At 43.3% G+C, this 24,321-nt stretch overlaps 1 protein-coding gene across 1 annotated transcript; it reads left to right on the top strand.

Annotated features, from left to right (window-relative positions):
* Positions 1-6,250: 6,250 nt before the first annotated feature.
* LOC147454936 (ATP synthase F1 complex assembly factor) lies at positions 6,251-22,830 on the top strand. Its single transcript, XM_086516771.1, has 5 exons — positions 6,251-6,625; positions 6,716-6,795; positions 6,918-6,976; positions 7,099-7,265; positions 22,319-22,830. The coding sequence occupies exons 1-5, from the start codon at positions 6,467-6,469 to the stop codon at positions 22,457-22,459; spliced, it is 606 nt and encodes a 201-aa protein (XP_086372897.1). The 5' UTR covers positions 6,251-6,466; the 3' UTR covers positions 22,460-22,830.
* Positions 22,831-24,321: the final 1,491 nt, after the last annotated feature.

The following is a 24,321-nucleotide window of genomic DNA, read 5'->3' as shown; positions in this document are numbered from 1 at the left end:
TAATTCCCATCAAAGATATATTGCCATTCATGCACCTAACTACATAGAGCGTATTCTCTCTGCTCGACAAATACACACACAACTGCTTAGCATTATAGATGTATCGATCAGTGTGACAAAAGCTACACATGCAATGGCACGAGGATCACTAGAGCGGAGGTCATTGTTAGATAACAAGTGTTGCTAGTCTACACTCTACAAGTCATAAGCTGTCCACCTCAACCATTTCAGATGTCCTGGCTTTCAATATCAAGAACAATCCCATATTGCAGAGATATAAGTGCATGGCCGAATGACCACAAAAGAATAGGATTGTGCATACTGTCTGAAGAGGTTCTAGGAGAAATGATCCGTCGTCATTCAGAGGTACAACCCTTCGACTTGATGGAGCAAGCCCAGAATGAAAACAACTTCTCGATTTTGGAAACATTGGCTAAGCCATCAAGATGACACACATATACCACATACGACACGCATGAATTTGGTTCCATACAGCTCTTCAATGGAGATATGCTTCTCAGTCGTGTTTCTTCCTTTATGTACAATGGCTTGCCAAGCCGGATTACAAATTTCAAAGACATCACAATAGAGTCAGCTCTTTTTCCGTTGTTCTTTCCTTATGGACAGATTCGATTCAGTGACTACATTTGAATGAGAATCCACACCCTATTCTCTTTGTATACATTGTACAAGCCATACCTCCTGCTAATGTACCAGCTGAAGCAAGCAATTTTGATCGCAAACAGTACAACAACCACCATTCTGCAGAGAGATATCGACAAGTACAAAAGATCACACAAGAATGCAAACGATGAGGAAGCCATAAGGAACATATTTCGCTTCAACCTCCCAGCGACAATTGCTGGCAGTCCATCCTGGCATAGACGTTCATTAAAGGATTTAATCACCATGGTTGATGCATGGGGTTTGCCAAATATATTCATTACTTTCACAGTTGATGAAGTGACCGCCACAAAATGGAATGAGATCTGTACAATCAAGAGGATAGCCCTGACATTCAACGTTGCGTTCTCTTGGAAAGATTGTCCAGTTGAATGTGCATTGCTGTTTCACAATCGATTAAAACAGTTCATGAATCGCTATATCTTACAAGGAAGCCAGATCATGGGCCGAATTCATCACCACCTTGTACGGTATGAGATCCAAAACAGAGGATCCCTTCATGCCCATGTCATCCTATGGGTGGATGAGAACGACATTAAGCAAACAGCATCAGAGATTTATGCTCATATTCCTATTTCACTTGCTGATGAAAATGCATGCAAGCACACTTTGTGAGCTCGTCCTTAAGAAACAAATGCATGTATGTCGTGATGCATGTCACGTCCACAGCCACAATGGCAAATGCAAGTATGGATTTCCATACAACATTCAGCCAAATCCTTGTCCATCTCTAGATTCCCATTCCTTGAAGTGGATGTACTATCGACCAACTCACGATGATCAAAATGTAGTTCCGTACCATTCAACTGTTCTTCTACTTTGGGGCACTCATATGAATATCCAACGTGTCACAAATTCAACTTTGTCGTATTATCTACTCAAGTACACAATGAAGACTGAAGATATTGGACCATTGAACATATCTGCGGAAGCAGCCACGAAATTGGGTTTGAAAGGACTCGACAAGATTAAACTACAACTGATAGCTACTGCTCTTTTGACTAAGCCAATTTCTGCCACAGAAGCTGCGTTGAACTGCTTACAGATTCCAATCATAACAAAAAGCGACACTGTATTCTACATAGATTCGTCACCTCCAGAACTCAGACAACATATCATGTCCAAATCACACAATGTTGTGATGCACCCTGTTGATTTGTATTGTGCTAGACCAACCACCCTTGAAACCTTGACATTCTTTGAGTACCACAAAAACACATTGTCGAAAAACGTCGGCAAACTGCACAATCTACACCTTTGCTGGACAACTATGGCAATGCCATTAAACATCAGAAAAGATTGGTCAGGTTCACCGAATACCATCCAGGACACCACACAGAAGCCTTCTTCTATAACATCTTGCTACGTCATGTATGCTTCCGAAGAGAGACAAAGCTTCTATCAGTTGATAATACAATGGGCTCTTACTTCGTAGAGTGCCAGGCAAGGGATCTGATCCAAAGCAACGAGGACTTGGAAATGTATATTACAGAGTACACACAAAGAAACATGCTAGTCAATGAACAAATAGATCAGCTTGTCCATATGATACTTCAGAAAACTGCATTACAAAGAGCAAACGAAACAATTACATCTTCAACAGATAATGACCCAGACATGAACCACATCGAGTAAAGTCACTAGCCATGTTGAAGGCGTTCGCTGTTGTCAATGACTCAGAACTCACAACAGGAATAGTTAAATATATACAACAAATTGTTGCATGCCAAGAATGGCTCAGGGACACCAGGGAGTGGAAAAACACATCTTATCAGATATTTGACATATGAGTACGTCAGACGAAACATGATTGTCATACTTGCTGCATCGACCGGAGCTGCAGCAACAAGACTTAGTAGCATTGCATCTACATTCCATTATCAATTCAAGATACCAACAAGGAATCAACAGTATCCCCTCTCTATTCACGAAACCAACGAACGATATTTGGATATAAAAGAAGCAGATATTATAATCATAGACGAGCTGTCTATGTTAACACGGACCACTTTTGACCTTATCATAAGACAGATTGTCAACGTAACAAGCGGTACATTAACAGATCCCTTCAACAACAAATGTATTCTCTTGCTTGGTGACCTTGCACAGTTGCCCCCAGTTTGTAATCACGCACGGGACCTTTATGAAGCATGCCATATCACAAGCTCGGTGCACTGGTTGCATGCAACTTTCTATAAGATGTCATGCTCCATATGACCTGCAACGGAATCTGAACTCCTCCAATTCTTGACCATTATTCGTGAAAGAAGACCAACCACAGATGAGATCAGTTGTACCTTGGGAGCATGCATTATAGATGAAACACATGTTCATGACTACATCAATGACTCCACTACAATAATTTGCACTCATAGATCAGACATCCAACACTACAACAACCTTGCCTTGAATAAGTTGTACAATCAAATTGACATTACAAAAGTTGACCTGAAGAAGAACGCGGGTAACATAAATGTACTTCAACAATGGCTCCTAGACCCTAAGTTCAACGAGCTGGACTCGATCGCAATTGGGTCTTGTTGCATAATCATTGAAAACATCGACTTAACAACAGGTGCAGCAAACGGTGCAACATGTACTGTTGATGCCATAACGCATAACAATGAGGGTCAACTTATATGTATCGTTGTTCTCATTCATTGTACCGGTAAAAAGATGGCACTTCGTCGAACAAAGCATAAACGAACTTCAGTCAATGGCACATGGTTTCACAAATTCACATTCCCCTTGACACTTGCATATGCCATGACTGGACACAAGGCACAGGGTGCAACAATTTCTACCAAAGTTCTTCTTATCTTCAGAGATGCATTTGCACGAGGCTTGCATACGTCATGTCATCGCGAATCACAGATCGTCGAAATCTCCGAATTCTCAATCTACCGACTCCTGATATATTTCGCCATGTTCCACTTCATATTATACACGGAACTCATTAGGAAAGTTTTGGTGGCTAGTTGATCATGTACTCTAATAGTTCGTAAAATTTTCATATGACTTTGTTTTTCAGCATCTGTGCAACAAATAATCTATAAATATATAACTGATGTCTCAAGAGTTCTTCCATGTTGATCTTTCGAGACTGTCACTAACTTGTACTCCACTCTTTGTAGCATTGTCTTGAGCTCTACTTTGTCTCGATTCTTATGAACACTTTCTAAGCGGTTCTGCACAATTCTACTATTGGTTTTTTCAGTATGAACTCTAACCATGTCACCATTGCATGCAACATAAATAACGAAGAGAATAAAATGAGCAATTCAAAGGTATACTGCTCTATAAAACATATCACATTATGTTACTTCAATGCACACAAAATACTGATCGCATTTGTATAACCTTGTAGAGACTTGTTACCCTTTTCAAGCAAAGCATTGCCTCGAAGAAAAACCCCCAAATCGAACCACGTCAGTATCCAACAGAGAGGCAGATGCACCTGCTTAACCTGGCAGGTTGTCGCCCAGACACTTACATCAAGGGTTTTGCAAACTATGCTGAATTGCGATTGTTAATAGACAAATCTGTAAAGCAGCTCGAACAAAACAAGAGCATGGGTATCAAAAGAGCAACATGTTAGCTCTACACACATGCAATTTTATATTTTTTCCTTCTTCTCATTGCTTTGCTATCTATAATAAACAGTAAAAAAACATGTTTTTTTATAAGGGAAAAAAATTTGTTTGTCCCTTCTAATACTCTTTTTTTCCAGGTCTAAGGAAAGAGATCATTTGCAAACTATCTATAGACATTGACGTGCTCGAGGATCTCATGACAGTCGAGGATGGTAATCGTTTGCTTCAATTGAAGACACCAATGAAGCTCTACATTCTTGAGATGTTGCACTATGGCTACGATGTCGCGCTCGAGGACCTCTTAGATACAACGAACAATGACGCAAAGTGAGATCTTTGCAAGCTTCAAGAGACAGTGAAATGATGAGCCACCATCAATTATAGAGCAAAAGCTGACGTGACAACACAACAAGGATCTTTACAAAGCACACTTTGCAAGTGACTATCCGTACGCTTTCATCAACATCGACAACCCACCCACATGTGACACCATCATGAAAAAAACTCAAGAAATACCCTGCTTGATTATATAGTCTAATATTCTCAAGTTTCGACATGCAATCTTGCACTAATCCCGTTTCTTTCTTTCTTGCTTTTGCTGTGCAGAACAGGACAACAAAACTCAAGTTCTGCTTCTCAAGCACGACAGTCAACTGAGCAAAAAACAATGGACATTGAATACACCATCTACTCCACCACGTGCCGCCAAAACGGCCGAAAGTACATAGGTGTCACAAACAATTTTGAAAGACGAAAGGCAGAGTACACTCGACAACCACCTTCAAAAATGCGATCCGATGTTATTCGCTACCAGCCATTCGAAGAAAACTTTATTTTTGACATACTTTTCGTCTCCAAGAATTTACATGTAGCACGTATACTAGAAAAAACATTCATCAGTACACATATTAGTACAAGTTCATTTGGATATAATATTCTATGAGCTCATCCCTCTCATTGCAAGAAATACATGTTCTTGAAACAAAAAAAAAAGATCTAAATTATCCTTGTCGCTGTCGTGCACATCTCAATGAAATCTGATTTCCCATCTGCTAACACAACATCTTTTTTCTCTCTTTGTCCTCAATTATTGTGCACAAAAAACACTCGCAAAATTCCTATCAAGTAGTCTTGTTCATTCATTATTAAAAAATTCATATCAATCTCTATTGTTTCACATTTAAAACAATTTTGGATCCTCTCATTTAAAAAAAAAAACCAAACTCCAATTTCTCTCTCTTTCCTCAATTATTGCTCCCATAACACATTTGCAAAATTCACAACAAATACATTGGTTTTTTTTATCACTGTGGTGCTATTCTATTCTATAGATATTATATAGCAAAGCCCACCAAGCAATACTGTAAGTATATACTGGTAGGCTTCTATTTTTATTACCTTAGAATCTTCACAGATACTTTCAAGCTTCACAATTCCTTTCTTTCGAGTAAAAAAATCCATCCAGCATGAAATTGAATTGTAGACCTTGAGCATAGGGTCGTTGAATCATCTCCCCTAGCCATCACATCAACGTTCTCAATATGCATCAACGGGTCGCCTGCAATTAAAAGAAAAAAACCATTCGTTGTCTCTTGTCGACGAGACCTTCTGCATCACGTTGATGGAAATGATCATGTTGCAACACCCCCACCCCCCCCCCCCCCCCCCCCCCCCCCCCCCCCCCCCTTTCGCCAAAGCGCCCTTTTCATTTGCTTTTTCCTGCTTCGATGCCGGCGGAGCATAATTTTTGATTCTGTCCCAATTTTCTTTGTCTCTTGTCGATGAGACCCACTGTATCACATTGATGGAGGTGATCATGTTGCAAACCCCCCCCTCCCCCCACCCTTCCCAAAGTGCCCTTTTCATTTTCTTTTTCCTGCTTCGATGCCGACGGAGCATAATTTTTGATTCTGCCCCAATTTTTTTTTTTCATAAATCGTTAGCACAGTTACTTACAGGTTTTAAACTCGGACACCGGATGTCCCCTCTCACAAACAGCATGTCCGACTTCAACATCGTCGATCCCACCTCTGTGATATAGTGCTGAGGCTATACCTCCATGTAGTCCCCCGACTCCTCATGTGGCATGCAAGCCGGGCCTGTACTATTTAGTGCCACTTCCGGCACCGTGTCTCTTCCACCGTAGCAAGCTTTTCTGGACTCGTTCTTCTTTTGAAGGGTCGTCTGTAATGTGGAAGCTCTTGCAAGGCGGTAAACGAGCGACAGCGCAGACGGCCCGTTACGTCAGTGGGTTCTCAGCTCTTGCCCCCCGAAGCTTGGACTCCATACTCAAGCTGAACACAGTGAGGCATGCAACCCCAGAGGAAGTGGTTTCTCTTTGGAACAAGGTAAAATTCTCTGTCAACTTCAATAGTAGAAAGGCGGACGCCAAGAGATGCACGTTCTCTTGATCTAAAGCGAAATGCTGTGTTACCCAGTATCATTCAGGGAGAGGTCTGGTCAGTGCTGTCATAAACAAGGAACAGTTCAATACTATACAACACAGGGCAAAGACATGGTCAGTTAAATACCCCACTTCGACTTTGATCTCCATCATTTCACATTATTTTGCAGGGGTGAATGGCCCTTGCCCTTGCACAAACGCTTCTATTTTGCTAAAGCGATTAAATTTGTGTGCAGTCCTTTCTTTGTAGTTCCTTTACAGGAGGAAAATGGATATACTTCTTTCTTCTTACAAGGTTTGCATTTGCTGAAGCCTCAATCGCTGATGACCTGCTCCAGTCAATGCGTGTATTGACCTTGCTGCCTGCTTGCTGAGCTTCAAATTGCCATGCTCAAAGGATCTTTTGGGTGATTGCAGCACAAATGCCACATTTGCTTTTTACTGGCTTGGAAGATTACAAAATGAGAGGTACCAACGCCTCTCCGTACTTGACCTTAGCCCACTATACGGAGCTTGCTGACAGCAAGGGGTTGGTCCTTGTCCGCGGAGACATTGTTTTTCCGAGCAAGCTCAGCGATATACAAGTATGCTGTTTTTTCTGGCAGTTATGACATACTGCGTGCCACAAGTAATTTTGTCTGTTGGTTTTGAGTACAGAGATTCTTATGGCAAATAGAAAGTAATTTTGATCCAGAGATCTTGCCGCTGAGGGATCCATCTGAGTTTGAAAATGCATATTTGACTACTGCAACACAGTTTGTTATGGAAAGTAGAAAGAGTGGTGTAAAGAGATGAGAGAGAACATGGTACAATCTCTTCTCTGGAGAAGAGAATGGTGAAATGACTATTGTATGGGCTAAATTGTGCAATAGGGTGTTTATTGTAACATTACAATTGCAGCTCTTTCAATCTTGAATAGAGTGAAAAGGCTGGACACATTGTTAGTGCAACATGCCTACATGTGATGCATGCACTGCGGTCACACACAAGGAGGCACGAGCCGTTTACACTGCCCTATCATAGAGAGAATGATGATGATGAGACTGCACATTGCCAGCCTATCTATAGTGGGGGCTTGATGCGCTCACCCCTGTATCCCAGGTGTCCTTGTTACTCGTGCTCTGGTATATGCTCTTGCAATCTAGTCAGGAACCCTCTGTAGGCCGGTGTAGGCCACGTACCATAACCCCTTCACATTACACCCTCCACGGGGGCATATCTATGACTGCAGTTCTTTTTGAATGAAATGAGACATTTATGCTTACTTGGTCTTTGTGAGAGAAAGGGATTCATCTGAGTGTAGTCTAATTTGTTTATGAGTTAGAATTTGTGCATTTGAATTTCCTCAACTCTTATCAAGGTTGCTTTTCGGACTCTTTCTGTGCGGGTTTTTACCGCCTTTGGTAGAGAGTTAGCTGAGCACAATATAAAGAGATAATGAGCCAAGTAAAGGACCCTTTAGCTATGGGTTTGATCCACTCAAGTTCTTCTCCCTTTTATGCACGAGTGCTTCTTGTTCTTTGAGAAGGATGGGTCTTGGAGTACGTACATAGACCACAGGGCTGTTAATAATATCACCATCAAGCACGCTCGCAACACCTAGGATTGCTCTTGGAGATGTACAAAAGATTGCTTTCGTTAGATGTGGTATACTAACACGAGACTCGAAGAGAGGATGAAGAGTTGAGCTTGAGATGACTGAAAGAGTGGACCTAAATTTGGTGGCAATAGTCTACAAAAGACGATGCGATTTGTGGCATTTCACGAGTTGGATGGCCTGCTTACATGGCATGCATGAACGAGTTGCTTGTGAAAAATGCCGGTTGGACACTATTTGTATGGCGTCTCTATGGGAGCAGACAAATTCGGTCTGGACAGTGTAGAAAGAGATAAGTAAAATATTTTCCATATTGGCCGAAAAACGAACCCTCTAGCATTGGTTTTTAAGCCTAAGGTTAAAAACCTTTTAAAATAAGTGGCCGAGTGAGTGTGAAACGGGACAAAACCTTAAAACATTAATATAAGCTTATAAACTGAACTGTGTTGATGTATGCTCACGTGTCTGTGCGTGTGGTGTGTGTTGCGTTTGGTCCCATAGTACCTAGTTCTACACCCACTATTGGGCACTGACAACGTTAGTGGGGAATACTATGCATGATAAAGTTGATGGTTATATTGTCTTGTGGGTGACTACCATGGATCTATACCTTGCACTTTCCTTCAAAGGTGAATCTTGGCTTATTCTGGATTCATCCAGGTATATATATTATAAACTAAACTCCCAGTGTGAGAAAAATGTACGAGCAATAAAAGAGACTGCCTTGCATGCAAAGTTTTTGTAACGGGAGGGCACCACGTGCCAACTGAAAGAACAAACTGGAACAAATGTTTAGCACTTCAAGCAACTGAATAGAAAAAGAGAGAATTCACACGAGACATGGAGTGGTAGAGTTCCACTCCAAGACTACAGTAACTCCAAACTGTGGTGTCCCTTTCGATATTTCTTTATATTGCTTGAGCAAGGTACAATTTCGAGGCTCTGCTTTGCTTCTCCACGCTGTAGAATGCCATAGAGAGAGCCCACACAATGTTTTTAAAGGCCCTTGGCGTGTACAAAAGCATCTCACTTGAAAAGCATAACTTCTAAAAGCTAATGGCCCAATAGCAAACGCTCAACAGGTTGCTTCACGTTTTGTGGACAGATCTGTACAGTGCTGTCAAGACTCAAGTAATCAGATTCCGTGATTTGCAGGTGCAGATGCTACTTCAGCTGATTGTACGCAAGTTTGGGGGGTTAGTGCGTTGCTTTAATTAGGGTTTAGGCCCTTTGGCCAATGCTCTGTTTGTTGGTTAAAAATGGTAACCCCTTTTGTCTTTTAGTCCATTCGATCGGCTTTAGTAAGTTAGTAGGAACTTCTTTAGCTTCTTCTTCAATAAAAATCCTAACCCCTTTGTCCTTTAGGCCACTCGACCGCCTTCAGTAAGTTAGTAGGATATTCTTATTCGTCTTCTTCAGTTAGGTTTTAGGCCCCTCGACTAGGATTTGTAGGTTGGCTAGGGTTAGGATTAAAATGGCCTAACCCCCTTCGTCTTTAGTGGTAGCACGTCAGTAGTTTGTGACAGATTTCCTCGCTTTCTCTCTTCTACTGCCACTCCTATCTCTAGCGCTTCCTTTTTCCATATCTTGAAGAAGGTTTTATAGTAGATAGAAGAGTTCTCTAATGCTCTTTCTCCTTTAGAATCTCATGCTCTTACACGCACATAGGAGGACAGAGAGGCTAAAGATGATAAAGAGAGGCTTGTGTGTGTCCCTCTTGGGGTAGATGCACTCAGACAAGGTCCTCTTGTTGGCTGTCTAAACATTATTCAGCCATCAACGATGTAAGGTGTAGCGGAATGAATGTTGAACTTTGCTCAAGATGAGTGCTCCGAACTGTGCTCAAGGTTCCTTTTTTCTTAGGGAAGAGAGAGCCTTCCGTGCTTTAATGAGAGAGTGCAAGTGATTACAAACAAAGTGAATGGACACTGTGCATGGAGGAGCTGAGACTGAGAGATAGAGAGAGAAGAGAATACGACACCAGAATGTTGTCAAACCCTCCTCCGAAGGCCCCATTCTCTATGGCGAGAGCGGTCTACTTATGATTGGACAAATCTCTACAATGCTTTGGACTTGCCGACGATGACGACGACGACGGGACGGCTGATTCTGAGAATGCTAAGGGGCTGAAATCTGCAATGAGTCTAAGTACTGCTATGCCGAGGACGACGGTGGTGCCGACGATGACAGGGCTGATCTGCTACTGTTCCTGCTACTGGAATCGCTGAAGTCATGCTGCGGAAAACGCTGATGTCATGCTGTCTAAAAACGCTGGCTGCTGTCTATGAAAAACGCTGAATCTGCTAGGCTTCAGTTGCTGAATTTGCTGATGCAAGACGCTGGTATGCTGCTGCTGAAAATCACTGGTTCAAGCTGCTACAAAAACGCAGGTACACGCTGCTACAAACGCTGGTTCATAGGCTGAAATCGCTGATGTCTTAGGGCTGAAAAATGCCAGGTCAACTGGGCTGAAAACGCTTGCCTTTAGGGCTGAAAAACGCTGGAGTTCTCGTGAGGGGGAAACGCCAGGGTTCTTAGGGGTCTTGCATGAGAAGGTGCCTGTTGAGCAATGCTCCTGTTGCTTCTTCTGCCAGAAAGTGCTAGCTTTGGTTTGCTTATATATTTCATTAGCAAAATTGCCCTACCTAGTTCCCAACAAAAGTCACTTAATAAATAAGTGAAAATTGTCAAAAATAGGGAAAATAGGTTTTAATGCACTGGGAAATTGCCCTGATGGATTCTGATGATCATGTTGATGATCATGCTGTGTGCAACCGAAGGATATGCATCTACTCTACGTGTCTGGTCATGCACGGTCTGCGAATAGACTCACAGAAGTGCCAGATCACTTCCTATTCTAGACTGACTTGACTGAACTAAACCCTAGTCATGCTGTAGCTTGTCCACGGACACATAGGGTTGGATGTGTCACGTGACATCCCCTCCTTTTCAAAGTGAGGTACTGGTACCGAACTGTATGGCGTCGAGGAAGATCGCCAACAGGGGCTGGAATCCTGGAAAGGACTCTTCGCCGGCCCACTCTGATGCGTGGGTCATGCGATACTTGAATATCATAAAGGTCTGCAACGCTTGCTTCTTTGGGCCGCGCCGAAAGCGACACAAAGTCTTCTGTAGCTCCTTTGATGCTTCAACTTTGTCTAGAGTCATGCTTCTTCCTTCTTCAAGAATCTCCATGGCTGAAAATTCCTGAAACCACTTCCAACACAAAAACATGAATATGCCTATTCCATGTAAAGTGACTTTCCCTTGTTGTGCTTCATCTCCTGTGCAAGAGCAATCGCTACCGCCTTGTTGAGATCGATTGGATCGAATACCTCGACATCGTACTTGATATACTCGTCCAATCCAAAGAGAAAAGCCTCTTTGCGTTCATTATCAGACATGCGTAATTGGGTACCTAGTTGCAAAACACGATTAGAAAAAGACATAACCGGCATATCATTTTGCTTGAGAGAGCGCCAATCGTCCTTCAATCGTGCAAGGTACTGAGGTGGCATAAACCGCGCCTTGAGCTTGTCTTGGAAATCAACCCAACTAAAAGAGGAGGACGTGAAATCGTTGGCTGCCTCTAGGTGCGCGGCTAGCTGTGTCTCTTGCCATGCGTGGTACCAATTGATAGCATCACCGGCAAGGTACATAGCTGCCGTCAAGACTTTGCTATTTCCTGTCTTTTTAGTTGTCGCAAAATAAGCATTAAATTGATGCAACCAAGAATGAATAACTGTGGCATCCATCTTATCGTCATACTTACTGAAAGTTAACTTCTCTATGACTGGATGGTTGGAATCCGCATCGTGGCTTGCGTCACTTGACGAACTCCCACGATCTTTGGGTGGTTCGGTCTTCGAGACTAGGACTTGCGCAAGCAATTCTTGAGTGCGTAGCTCTCGTCGAGCTTCACGCTCGGCCTCCAAGGCTGTAGCTCGTGTTGCCGCTTCCTTCTTTCGTAGTTCTTTTCTTTGTTTTCTTGCGTCGCGTTCGCGTTCTAAGGCAATGCGATTTTCTTCTTGTTGTGCGGCAAATCTTGCGTTTCTTTGGTCGCGCTCGCAGTCCTTGGCTGCTTGGTCTGCGGCCATTCTTGCAATTCTGTTGCCGCGCTCACGGTCTTTGGCTGCTTAGTCTGTGGCCATTCTTGCAATTCTGTCGTCGCGCTCACGGTCCTGAGCAAGGCGCTCACGTTCCTGAGCAAGGCGATTTGCTTCTTGTCTATCCATCATGGCCATCATCTGCTTGACCATTTCCTCCATAGGGTTTGGTGCACTTGGTGGCGTAGATGGCGAAGGGGGAGGGTTGAAGAAATCATCTCTGGGTGGGGAAGAGTCTTCGTCGCCTCTCTCATGCTCATCACCTGTATGCGAAGTATTCATTCCGCTTCGGGTGACGACCATGCACTATGATCTTGGGTTCTTAAGCTCGCGAGGAACTTGAGTTCTTGAGGGTCTTGGTTCTTGGGTTCTTGCGTTCTTGAGGATCTTGAGGTTCTTGAGGTCTTCTTTCGCTTGCAAATCGCGTTGGAGAAGGATCTTCTCTTCACCCGAGTTCTACCCTTTTCTACGGGCGCACCCCTTGGCGGCCTTGCGCTCACACCAAGGTTGCTTTTTCCCACCTCACGTCGATTGGCCGGCCGCTAAGTGCACGGCCCGCTCTCAATGAGTGAAAAGAGACACAAGGGGAGGTTGGACAATCCCTTCTTTCTTGGGATTCCTGCCACTCTTCAACAAAACACGATTAGGGATCGACACGCTCAAGTAAACTTGGGTTCGTGCGACCGCAACAAGCAAAAAAAAATATTGTGGTTCTTTCCTTGAGTATTGCATAGCATTTCCAAAGCTCTGATACCAATGTTAGGTGCAGCGGAATGAATGTTGTATTTTCTCAAGATTAGTGATCTTTATTGCTCAAGGTTCCTTTTAGTTCTTAGGGAAAGAGAGAGCTTTCCGTCTTATGGAGAGTGCTATGATCACGAACAAAGTGAGTGGATATTGTGCGTGCAAGTGAATGAGACTGAGAGAAGGAGAGAGAAGAGATACGACACCCGAGAGGTTGTAAAACCCTCCTCCGAAGGCCCCACTCTCGTCGGTGAGAGTGGTCTACTTTGATTGCACAAAGGTGTACAATGCGTATGCAATGGACTGATGCAACTTGGACTATGCCGATGACGACGACCGTGATGATGATGACGACTTGATGGCTGAAAACTGAGATCTTCTAATCGCTGAATTTCGGGACTGTTTTGGTGGCTGAAAATGACTGTTTTGGCTGCGTTTTTATGGTTGAAAATGGGGGAACATCTGCAACCAACTTGGGATGTATCTGCTTCTATGTCATAGGCTGAAAACTGTGTGCGTCTGTGGTGGTTAGGGGCTGAAAGTCAAAACGCTGAAGCTACTTGCTGAAATTGCTGATGAAAACACAAAACGCTAATGCATCTGCTTCCAAGTTTGGCTGGCATTTTTGCAAAGAAAACGCTGGCTGGTTTTGTAGCGTTTTTGCAAGAGAAAACGCTGGGCTCTCTACTGTGCGCTGGGAGGAATCTGCAATGCTGGGGGATCTGGGAGATGAAGGCGATATCTGCAAAGCTGAAAACGCCAAGGTTGAGGGAGGTGTTGATGAAGATGAAAACGCTAGGGTTAGTGCTGGGGTCCTGTTGAGAAGGTGCCTGTTGAGCGTGTGCTCCTGTTGCCTCTTCTACCGAAAAGTGCTAACTTGGGTTTGCTTATATATTAACTTAGCAAAATTGCCCTACCTACTTTTGTTGGAAAGTCACTTAAAAATAATAAGTGAAAATAACCAAAAATAGGGAAAATAGTCTAAATGCACTGGAAAATTCCCCTAACTGATGCTAATGGATTTTGATGGGAATTCCGATGATCATGCTGTGTGCAACCGGAGGATATGCATCTATGCTAAGTGATTGGGCATGCACGGTCTACGAATAGACTCACAAAAGTGCCAGATCATTGCTAAATCTAAAGTGACTGGACTGACTGAACCCTGCAGTGGTATAGCTTTTCCACGGACACATAGGGTTGGGATGTGTCACGTGACAGTCTAGAGTCATGCTTCTTCCTTCTTCAAGAATCTCCATGGCTGAAAATTCCTGAAACCACTTCCAACACAAAAACATGAATATACCTATTCCATGTAAAGTGACTGGAAAAAATCTCGTCTTCCTAAAAGATTGTGCATGCAATGTAGATGAACAAATAGACGGAGTGCCAACCCGTTCACCACACACACAAACAATGAGATCGAATCTTGTCTTGCTGATCTAAATCAATCAACTGTGGCAGTTCACAACGGAAATGCCCATGCTTGGTGCTCATACTTTCTTGTGCTCTTTCTACAACTGTGTCGTGCCAAGGAAGAGACATGGAATATGACTTCGTTGAATGCATACTTTTCAGCTTTTCATGAATAATCCGCATACATCCGTGCTCATTTATGAAGGAAACGTGCTCAACGCACAATATGTCATGCCTAGGAAAAGGGATCACATAAAGACACTGACTAAAATACAAGAAACGATCACGAATGAAACACTCGAACAATGCGTGTTGACAAATCATTCGAACACATAGTACTTTCTGTAAGGGTTCTTTGGACCTAGGCTCGAGAGCCAAGATCGGTTCGTCGTGTTTGATCGAATCTGCCTGGGGGGGGGGGGGGTGCTGTGGACCTCGACTCGAAAGCTAAGATTGATTCTTCGTGATTGATCGAATCTGCAACGAGGTTAGCTTCGCTAGAAAAAGCATCAACTAAACCATCATCCTTGTGAACAATCACGTCTCGATCATACAAATCATCATGCTTGTGAGAAATCACATCGTGATCATCATGCAAATCATCATGCTTGTCATTGTCATTCAAATCATCATGCGTATCATTATCAGTCAATTTATCATGCTTATCAGCATGCAAATCTTGTGTGTCATGCTTTGGAGAAGAAGAGAGTGAGAGAGTCTCTTTCTCCTGAATTCTTTTAATCTTCGCCTGCACATTAGAAATGAGAGATGGAGAATGAACAACTTGCTTTCCAAATGACAAGGGGAGAGTCACCTTTGGCATTGAAAGTGAATGTATTTTCCGCCCAATCAATGAGAGGAATATGCTCACGAAACCATTGAATGCCCAAAATCATATCACATCCTGAGAGAGGAGAGACAAATTTTTTTCTACGGAAAGCAGTTTGTTGAATTGTAAACAACACATCAAGGCACTCTTTCGTGTTGAGAGAGTCCATACCGGGAGCGAAGCCAGAGACCTCGAGAGGAGATTTCTGACTAACCTCTAGGTGGGCTCTCTCAACAAGAGAGGGAAGGGACTAATCACATCATGCATATTGCCCGGGTCAAACAATATGACAAAACGCTGCCCCGTCATATGACCATAACATTTAATGAGAGACTCATCAATGGGAGGGTAACGAGAAACTTGGGGCACACTCGTGGTGTCATTTATCACATTGACAGAGGAAGTCGGTTCTGAGGATTCTTTAGATTCATTAGAGTGAAGCTTAGGACATGTTCTTTTTATGTGACCCTTAATGTGACAATGAAAACAACGACCTTCCTTAGAATAAGTGCTTTGCTCTTCCGACGTGATGTATGCTCCTAGAATTCCTTGTGCTACCTTTTCATTTGGAGTGAGCTTAGGTTTAGCAATTGTGTTAGCTTTACCCTTAGGTTCACTGTGAGAGTTTTTTTATGAGAAACTATTGGAAGATTAGTTAGCAGAGTTACTGTTCGTACCATTCTTACCGTTCTTAGCGTTCAAAGGGTTCTGAGAAGTCTGAGAGGTACTTGTGGTTGTGTGAAGTGTTGTTTTCCTTAGGCTTTCCCTTGTTGTGCTTCATCTCCTGTGCGAGAGCAATCGCTACCGCCTTGTTGAGATTGATTGGATCGAGCACCTCGACATCATACTTGATATACTCGTCCAATCCATAAAGGAATGCCTCCTTGCGCTTCGCATCCGATTTGCGTAATTGAGTGCCGAGTTGCAAAACACTTTTAGAGAAAGACATAACTGGCATACCATTTTGCTTGAGACCGCACCAATCGTCCTTCAATTGTGCTAGGTACTGTGGGGGCATAAACCGCTCCTTCAGCTTGTCTTGGAAATTGGCCCAATTCAAGGAAAGGGGTGTGAATTCGTCGGCTTCCTCTAGGTGCGCGACTAACTGTGCCTCCTGCCATGCGTGGTACCAATTTATGGCATCACCGGCAAGGTACATAGCTGCCGTCAAAACCTTGCTATTTCTTGTCTTCTTAGTTGTTGCAAAATAAGCATTAAATTGATGCAACCAAGAATGAATAACCGTAGCATCTATCTTACCATCATACTTATTGAACTGGATCGTCTCTGTGACTGGGTTGTTGGAGTCCGAATCTCGGCTTGCGCCACTTGATGAACTACCAACATCTTTGGTTGGCTCGGACTTCGAGGCGAGAACATGTCGTTTCAATTCTTGAGTGATACAGAACACTGCCAAAACTCTGATACCAATGTAAGGTGCAACGGAATGAATGTTGAACTTTGCTCAAGATGAGTGCTCCGAACTGTGTTCAAGGTTCCTTTTTGTTTTAGGGAAGGGAGAGCCTTCCGTGCTTTAATGAGAGAGTGCAAGTGATTACAAACAAAGTGAATGGACACTGTGCATGAAGGTGTTGGAGATCAAGAGATAGAGAGAGAAGAGAATACGACACTAGAATGTTGTCAAACCCTCCTCCGAAGGCCCCACTCTATGGCGAGAGCGGTCTACTTATGATTGCACAAATCTCTACAATGCTTTGGACTTGCCGACGATATTGACGACGAGGACGAGGACGAGGACGGGACGGCTGAATCTGAGAATGCTAAGGGGCTGAAATTTGCAATGAGTAAGTACTGCTATGCCGAGGACGATGGTGGTGCCGACGATGACGGGGCTGATTTGCTATTGTTCCTACTACTGGAATTGCTGAAATCATGCTACGGAAAACACTGATGTCATGCTGTCTAAAAATGCTGGCTGCTGTCTATGAAAAACGCTGAAGTTGCTGATGCCAGACGCTGGTATGCTGCTGCTGAAAAACGCTGGTTCAAGCTCCTACAAAAACGCAGGTACATGCTGGTACAAATGCTGGTTCATAGGCTGAAATCGCTGATGTCTTAGGGCTGAAAAACGCCAGGTCAACTGGGCTGAAAACGCTTGCCTTTAGGGGCTGAAAAACGCTGGAGTTCTCTTGAGGGGGAAACACCAGGGTTCTTAGGGGTCTTGCGTGAGAAGGTGCCTGTTGAGCAATGCTCCTGCTGCCTCTTCTGCCAGAAAGTGCTAGATCTGGTTTGCTTATATATTTCATTAGCAAAATTGCCCTACCTAGTTCCCAACAAAAGTCACTTAATAAATAAGTGAAAATGTCAAAAATAGGTTTTAATGCACTGGAAAATTCCCCTGATGGATTCTGATGGGAATGCTGATGATCATGTTGTGTGCAACCGGAGGATATGCATCTACTCTACGTGTCTGGTCATGCACGGTCTGCGAACAGACTCACAAAAGTGCCAGATCACTTCCTATTCTAGACTGACTTGACTGAACTTAACCCTGGTCATGCTGTAGCTTGTCCACGGACACATAGGGTTGGACGTGTCATGTGACAAACGAGCTCTTGGAGGCTAAATTTCAGCAAGGACTTCTTTTCGGTGCTCTAGAAGAAGGTAGATACAAGGGATGGATCTCCCCCACATGAAAGGGCATAGAATGAGTCAGGATAGCCACTTTTGGCTATAGGTCGTTTGTGTGTTCCACTTTTGGTTGCTCATTTGGCTCTCTGTCCTCTGGCGCTTCATCTTTGAAAGGTCTTGGAGAGAATGCATTGTGAATTTTCCTCTCTTCTCTTTTCAAGTTCAGTAGTTGGAGTTTATGTTTGTGTGTTGCTATTGATTTCTTGCTTAGGTGTCCAAGTTTGTTAATAGGTTTCCATTAACACTTTAAAAGATTATAATCAGAGATTTTGGGAGGTGTATATGACATTTTTTTGTCTTCCAAGGATTTAACTTTGGAAGATTAGTGAGAGAGAGACAGTATTGGATTGCCTTCACAACTATAGGATTGTTGCTTTTCAAAAACGTCACAACTATGCAAGAGTCTTTGAACGTTGCAACAATTGGCTTTTAGCTAACTGACAAGCACTTTGTTTGAACTTTGCCTTAGAGACTGTTTGAGATTACCATTTCCCAATTGTCTAAACTTGTTTGATCTTTTTTGGACCTGTTTGAACCTTGTTTCGGTATGGTTTGAACTTGTTTGTCAATGATTGAACTTGCTTGGATCTGGTTGGCATATGTCTAAATCTGTTTGTTTGGACTTCATGGAAATTTGGAATTTCTAGTTCTCGTTTTGAGTGGATGGAACAACCCGCCTTGAGCAAATAGACGAGGGTACTTCTACACTCTTGATCATTTGGATTGCTACCTTCATAGTTATTTACACTCACCCTCGGTAACCTTATAGTAGACTTATCCCCGACTTGGGCAATAGGTCACTCCCAGCTCATTTACATTGAGAGCCACACCGACATGCGGTTTGATGGTGGTGTTGGTGCGGATTCTGTTTTGGTTGACATCGGAGGATTGGAGGTAGGAGATACAAGCAAGACGGTGCAGACGGACTAGTCCGACCTTTCCTCTTCTCAGAGATTATTCACAGCGCGGACTGCTCAGTCTAGCTTCCCTTCTTCATACAGGATGATCATGGTGCAGACAACTTGGTTTGACCACACCTCTTCTCAGAGGCCCTTCACAACGCAGATTGTTGAGTCTGGCTTTCCCCTCATCTTGGATTACCCTACCTACTAATAGGACACCATCCGGTGGTGGTCCGTGCGGTCTCTGTCACAAGATGGGCAGCATGTGCCAATAGAAAAGAACAGACTTTTAGCACTTCAATAAGAACTGAACTGAAAGAGAGAGAGACGCGACACGGAGTGGCGGAATTCCACCCGAGGGTCCAGAGAGTATTGGCCCGAAACCTTAGCACCCCTTTCGGTATTTCTTTATATTGCATCAACACAGTACAAGCTGATACTCCGTGCTGTGCACCTTCTCCTAGAAGTGTGTCTGAGAATGAGCCCTAGCCTCATATTTAAAGGCCCTTGGCCATTAAAATGAAAAGCTTTAAACTCAAAAGCAACTGGTCAAAAAGTGCCAAAAGCTGTCGGCGCCGTCATCAGCATACAACGTGGAAATCCGTACAATTGCCACGTCAGCACCGTCAACAAAAATTGCGGAAATCCGTACAGCTGCCACGTTAGCATGCCAACGTGAAATCCGGGATTTCGTACAGCTTTGCCACATCATCAGTTTCCCACGCAATTCTTCTTCAGCTTCTTCTAGGGTTTAGGCCCCTCGGTCGGGATCTGCAAGTCGGCTCCGTTCTTCAGTGGCTTGACACGTCAGCAATTTGTGACAGTCTCCCGGTGACTACTGTAGCTTACGGTAGCTTCTATAGTGCAGACTGCTTAGTCTGGCTTTCCTTGTTTTAGAGGATGTTAACGGCGCAGATTGCTATATCTGGCCTTCGTGGAGTTTTTCACACCTTAGCCACCCTGCCACACCCGGTTGCAGGTTCATGCATTGACAAGCTTCCAATCATTCTCATGACGGTTCGTGGGCTTCCCCATTTTCTCCAAACGGTTTGACTACAGACACCACAGATCCTATTGGGCAGGACACTTGCAGGTCTATTGGCACTTCTTTTACCACAAGGAGTTGTTTTCACACTCAGTTCGGGACCTTCACACAATATCTTCTCTTTGTATCGGCGGAGTACAGCAATTTGCTACACTGCTCGTGACGCACTTCACCATGGAGATCCCCCGACGGTTGTGACACCCCAGACTGCTGCTACACTCATGGAGTCTCCTTTAGTGGACATTGCAGCAAACATCTTCGTCATTTGCCTCACTCTTCGGCTTCATGCGGTTTTGTTCAGCATTGGGTGCTGAGAGGGGGTGTTAGATTTACACCACTCTGCGTTTCACACAGATCTAGGGAACTTCCTTGTACGGCTAGTGTCGGGGCTGGCCACCCATACTGTAGGTTGTACCTTGTCCAGCCGCCCACGTGAGTTGGGTGCCCACCATGGAACACTCACACATTTTATGTTGGGTCGTGGGGCATCCATCTGCACTGCTCGACCTCCTCTTGGGCACTTATATATATGAGGCCAGGGGGATACCCACATACAGATTGTAGGGGTCTTCTGCTCTGGTAGTCATGGGGGGCTGATCGCCCCCTCTTCCCCATACCAGCGTTTGTGTTCTACTGTCTCTCTCTCTCTCCCCTCTCCTCTCTCACGCTTCCGTACACGCGCACTGTCACAGTTCATATTCTTTTAAGTGGTTTTGTGATTTGTTGTGAATAGCAGATGTTTTAACAGTTGCTTTTTGGGCTCGGTGCCTATAAATTACAAGTGAGGGCCCCCATTAAAACTCAGATCAAGTGAGTGGGCTTACACATAACAATTGCAACCGCGACATTCATCAATTTACTGCAAGGGGGCATTTATTGAGGGGCCAATATCTTGCGCGGGGAACTCCGCGCCTATGTGTCTTGAATGAAGTTTTACTTTTGGGTTTTCTGTTGAGTTCTGGTGGTGGTGATTATTTTAGCCCCTTGTTAGGTGACCGCCGGTTTCATGGAGCATTGTCATGGGACCTTCATGTCTTCTTTGCTTTGGGGGAAGGAAAGAAAAAGAAAAGAAGCCAAGATACACCTCTTGGTGGCATATTCTCTTCTTCAAAGAATGCAATGACCTCAAGTGCATGCGTGTGAAAAGATTTTCAACAAATTGAACCTAGTGACCACTGCGATGAATCTCTTGTAGCAACCTCTGAAGCGTGTCGTAGGGTCTCCAGGTTGTCCTCGACCTTCTTGCTCTAATACCACGAAGGATGCACTCGAGAGAAGAGACAAACACAATGTGAGTGAAATGGGAGAGAATAATCCAAGTGTAATAACTTAGAGCTGGTGTCTATTTTCAAACAATAATGAAATGAATTATTTGATTATGAGGAAATGGCATGCAGTCTATTGGTTGCGCTCGTCACTCCTCTGTGTCACTAATGGGGGTTTCAACCCGCACAATTCTGGGGCAGGGGAGGTTGGCTGTCCAGCCTCTTGGGTGCTCCGCTCCCATTTTGCGCAACCAATGGCTGCACGCCGCTTGGGGTCCATGCGAGCATACACACTTGGGTGGCGGTGTGTAAACTGCCTCAACAAGTGCTCATACAATGGATAATTGAGAATGTGGTCCAAGCATACCTATGTAAATGATGAAGTGACCTGGAGTCCTGCAGAAATGTGTTTAGGGCTGACTCATCTAAGTAGATACCACATCATTAAAATATAGGGAAAATTATCAAAATATTCCCCAACCTTGTGAAAATTCCCAAAATACCCCTCAAGCTTGGGCTAAAATTCCCAAAATGCTCTTGAAATTTTCCATCTATCCCTCATGATAATAGAAAGCACTCTACTGAACAGATTGAGCATGTTAGAATGCGGATTCAGCTAAAAATATGCCATGTCAGCCTAAAAGCTACTGGGCAAATTGGACTCGATGCATATTGCAGGGCCATTGTGGCCACACACCGGTGAGATGCAACTTACAATGCCACCATCTGGTGATGATGTAGCTCTAACAATAGATCATTTTTGTTCTAGCTGAAAATCAGTGTATCATGCACTTGAGCTATGGTGGAATAAAGCAGGGGTAGTTTGTATAAGTATGGAGAGGCACCTTGTCTCTGTGCACTCCATTTATGGCTGACAATGCCTCATTTCACAAATCATTGATACCTTACCTGCTTGTGAGTGAACATATTTCTCTCTTTGTATGTTTTCTATGCTTGAGGACCATCTCTATTCAGAGGGCGGTTTTTGGTTTGTCTACAAGCACCCAATTAAGTGTTAAAGGAGCTTAATGGGTTATCACCTTGAAGAGCTAATGGATTTTTTGGTTGTTTTACTTGCTAGGCTAAAAAGTTAATGGACATTTCACATTCATTCTTTCTGCACGATTCACGGTTTTCAATTGTGGAGGATTTCAACAAGAATAGTGCAGATTTCGAGTTTCAAGATGTTTTAAAAGAGCTGAACATATCAGCGGGTCCTTGATCCTCTCCATCAGAAGGCATGTGGCTTCCTTGATCAACTTTGAACAGCTTAAAAGGATGTTGGGCCTTGGCGATGCATTATTGCTGAGTTTTCAGCTGGTTTGTCAAACTGCTTACCATTCATTCATCCTTGTGATCGTTCTTGATCATGTCATTCGTTCATCCTTGTGATCGTTCTTGATCATGTCATATGGTAATGATGTCTCTCTTAACTTGTCCAATGTTGACAGCTTGAAAACAAGGCACGCAAAGTTACATTTAGGCCATTGAGGAGTGAATGCTTGTTAAATTTGGGCACAACATTGATCAGCCATCATGATGAGTCGCTTTTATATTGGTGATGAGCCAAATAAATCCTTTTTACAGTTAAAAGATCCCCTCCCCGGAACAGAACTGTCTTTTGTCACTTTTCTTGCAAGCGCACTTATTTTTTTGAGCGAGGTTGATAGGCCAAATAGAGAACTGTGTGTTCGTGGATGCACATGTGGCGTGTTTAGTGGGCACATCCACTTTGAGGCCTAAATGATGTTGGATTATGTAACATCAGTCATATTTGTTGATGATTGAGTTGATTATTGTATCGTCTTTGTGGATGACTGCATTTTCCTATATAAGTGGATTTGGGCTTTTCCTGGTACAGCTTTAACAGACAATATAGTAACTTTTTTCTTTTAAGGACAGGAAATCCATACGCTGTAGTGGTTCTTGTTGAGCTTAAGGTCACCAACACTTGGATATGGTCACTTTTACAGTCCAACATTTGTTTCAATGTGCTTGCCCTTGTACCACTTCCTACTTGCTTCCACCAAGGATATGCATCATGCACTCGCCACACGCAAGATGATTGTTCACTTGATATTGCAAATCAAGTAGCAGAAGTTTCTAATGTAATGATGTCATTCCTGAGTTTCAGCAATTGTTGAATTGACATTATTACTCCATAACTTCTGTATGGGAAATACGGAATGATGATGTATTTCCTTTCTTGACTATCCTTTTGGAGTACATTTATGTTTAATCCCTATCTCGATGTGCAATTCAATGAAGTATCTGATTACGGTCTCTATGCCAGAAAGTGCCCTCTTCTCCAGCATTTGAAACCAGCTCGAGGCTTGGCCTCCTGCAGTTAAGCCAAATCCTTGCACCATTGTGTCCACAACCTTAACTACTTTCAAAAATAGAATCTTACCAATAGGGCAACAGGATCATGTGATTTACTTTAAAATGTTAATACTTATTGCATAATTTTGATAGTCTTGAAGGTGTTGATATACCCACCTTATTTTGAGCAAGTGTTACCTCCAAAACTATGGCTTTGATTGGGAATTGTTGGCTAGATGGACATGGTTCACTCTGGTTAGGATATTTTGCCTAGGTCAATGATTTTATTTGAATGTTGTATCCACCTTCAACCTTTGCTAGAGCGTGAGAATGTCCAATTTCTCATCTAGGTTTTTGAGCATTTGTGTGCTCCCATGTTCTCCTGGCTCTCCAAGTAGCTTGATCTTAGCATTTTCCCATAATGTCAATTTTGTGTTTCGGATTTGATTTTAGGTCCATGTCAACATGCATGTGCCCTGTACTAGCATCAGGTTCCTGTGAGTGTTTTATGGCCATCACAATAGCCAAAATTAGGTCTGGATTTTGTGAAATTATTTGGGTTTGGACTTCGTTTTGCATCTCAAATGGCAGACCATCCAAGGACAACCTATTTGTGTCCATGGAGGACTTGGCATAAGTGCATACAGATTTAGCTCATTTTTGAAAATAGATTTGGATTTCCAAAATAGTTTTTCCCAGAGTCTCTTTTTACCTCTCTGTACAATAAGAGCTGTCCCTTTCAAGGTAACAGCGTTTGAATAT

The sequence above is a fragment of the Adiantum capillus-veneris genome, chromosome 7 (assembly GCF_014529385.1).
Source record: "Adiantum capillus-veneris isolate H3 chromosome 7, ASM1452938v2, whole genome shotgun sequence".
Classification (NCBI taxonomy): domain Eukaryota; kingdom Viridiplantae; phylum Streptophyta; class Polypodiopsida; order Polypodiales; family Pteridaceae; genus Adiantum; species Adiantum capillus-veneris.
This window is presented reverse-complemented; position numbering and strand designations above follow the sequence as displayed.